The sequence below is a fragment of the Leptonychotes weddellii genome, unplaced genomic scaffold (assembly GCF_054177405.1).
Source record: "Leptonychotes weddellii isolate Sample4059 unplaced genomic scaffold, ASM5417740v2 HiC_scaffold_46283, whole genome shotgun sequence".
Lineage (NCBI taxonomy): Eukaryota > Metazoa > Chordata > Mammalia > Carnivora > Phocidae > Leptonychotes > Leptonychotes weddellii.
Genome location: NW_028013285.1, coordinates 162 through 788, shown reverse-complemented (window position 1 = coordinate 788; position 627 = coordinate 162). Strand labels below are relative to the sequence as shown.

Genomic DNA, 627 nt, shown 5'->3' with positions numbered 1-627 from the left:
GGTGGCGCGGGATGATGCGCGTCTTCTTGTTGTCGCGCGCCGCGTTGCCCGCCAGCTCCAGGATCTCGGCCGTCAGGTACTCCAGCACGGCAGCCAGGTAGACGGGCGCGCCGGCGCCGACCCGCTCGGCGTAGTTGCCCTTGCGGAGCAGGCGGTGCACGCGGCCCACCGGGAACTGCAGGCCGGCCCGCGACGAGCGGGACTTGGCCTTGGCGCGGGCCTTGCCGCCTTGCTTGCCGCGTCCGGACATCACAGACTCGGAATGGGAGTGCCAAGACAAGAACACTATTCGTCTGGCAAGACAGACCTAACAGTGAAGTAGGTAGAAACGTCGCTGCTTTTATAGGCATTTCCTGGGGAGTAAGTCCGGTTGTCTGATTGGCTAGTAACAAGACTCAGTCAAGTAGCCAATAGAAAAGCTCTATTTCCATACCTCATTTGCATAGTTCGGCCCATGGATGACTGCCTTGCTGCTTGTCTTCCAATGAACTAAGACGCTGTCTGCATCCTTCATTAGCATAAAAGCTCTATAAGTAGCAGAGATTCGCTTTCTACCTTCATTTCACTTCGTGTGTTCTGAGGCTTTAAAATGCCTGAACCCGCCAAGTCGGCTCCGGCCCCGAAGAA

General features: G+C 57.1%; 1 protein-coding gene across 1 annotated transcript; it reads right to left on the bottom strand.

The window, feature by feature from the left end:
• Window positions 1-6: 6 nt before the first annotated feature.
• On the bottom strand, window positions 7-330 carry LOC102739497 (histone H2A-IV; the record flags this gene model as incomplete). The annotated part of the gene is made up of 1 exon (XM_006736775.3): window positions 7-330. A coding segment is annotated over exon 1 (244 nt), but the record flags the coding sequence as incomplete, so codon positions are not given.
• Between the last annotated feature and the right edge of the window lie 297 nt (window positions 331-627).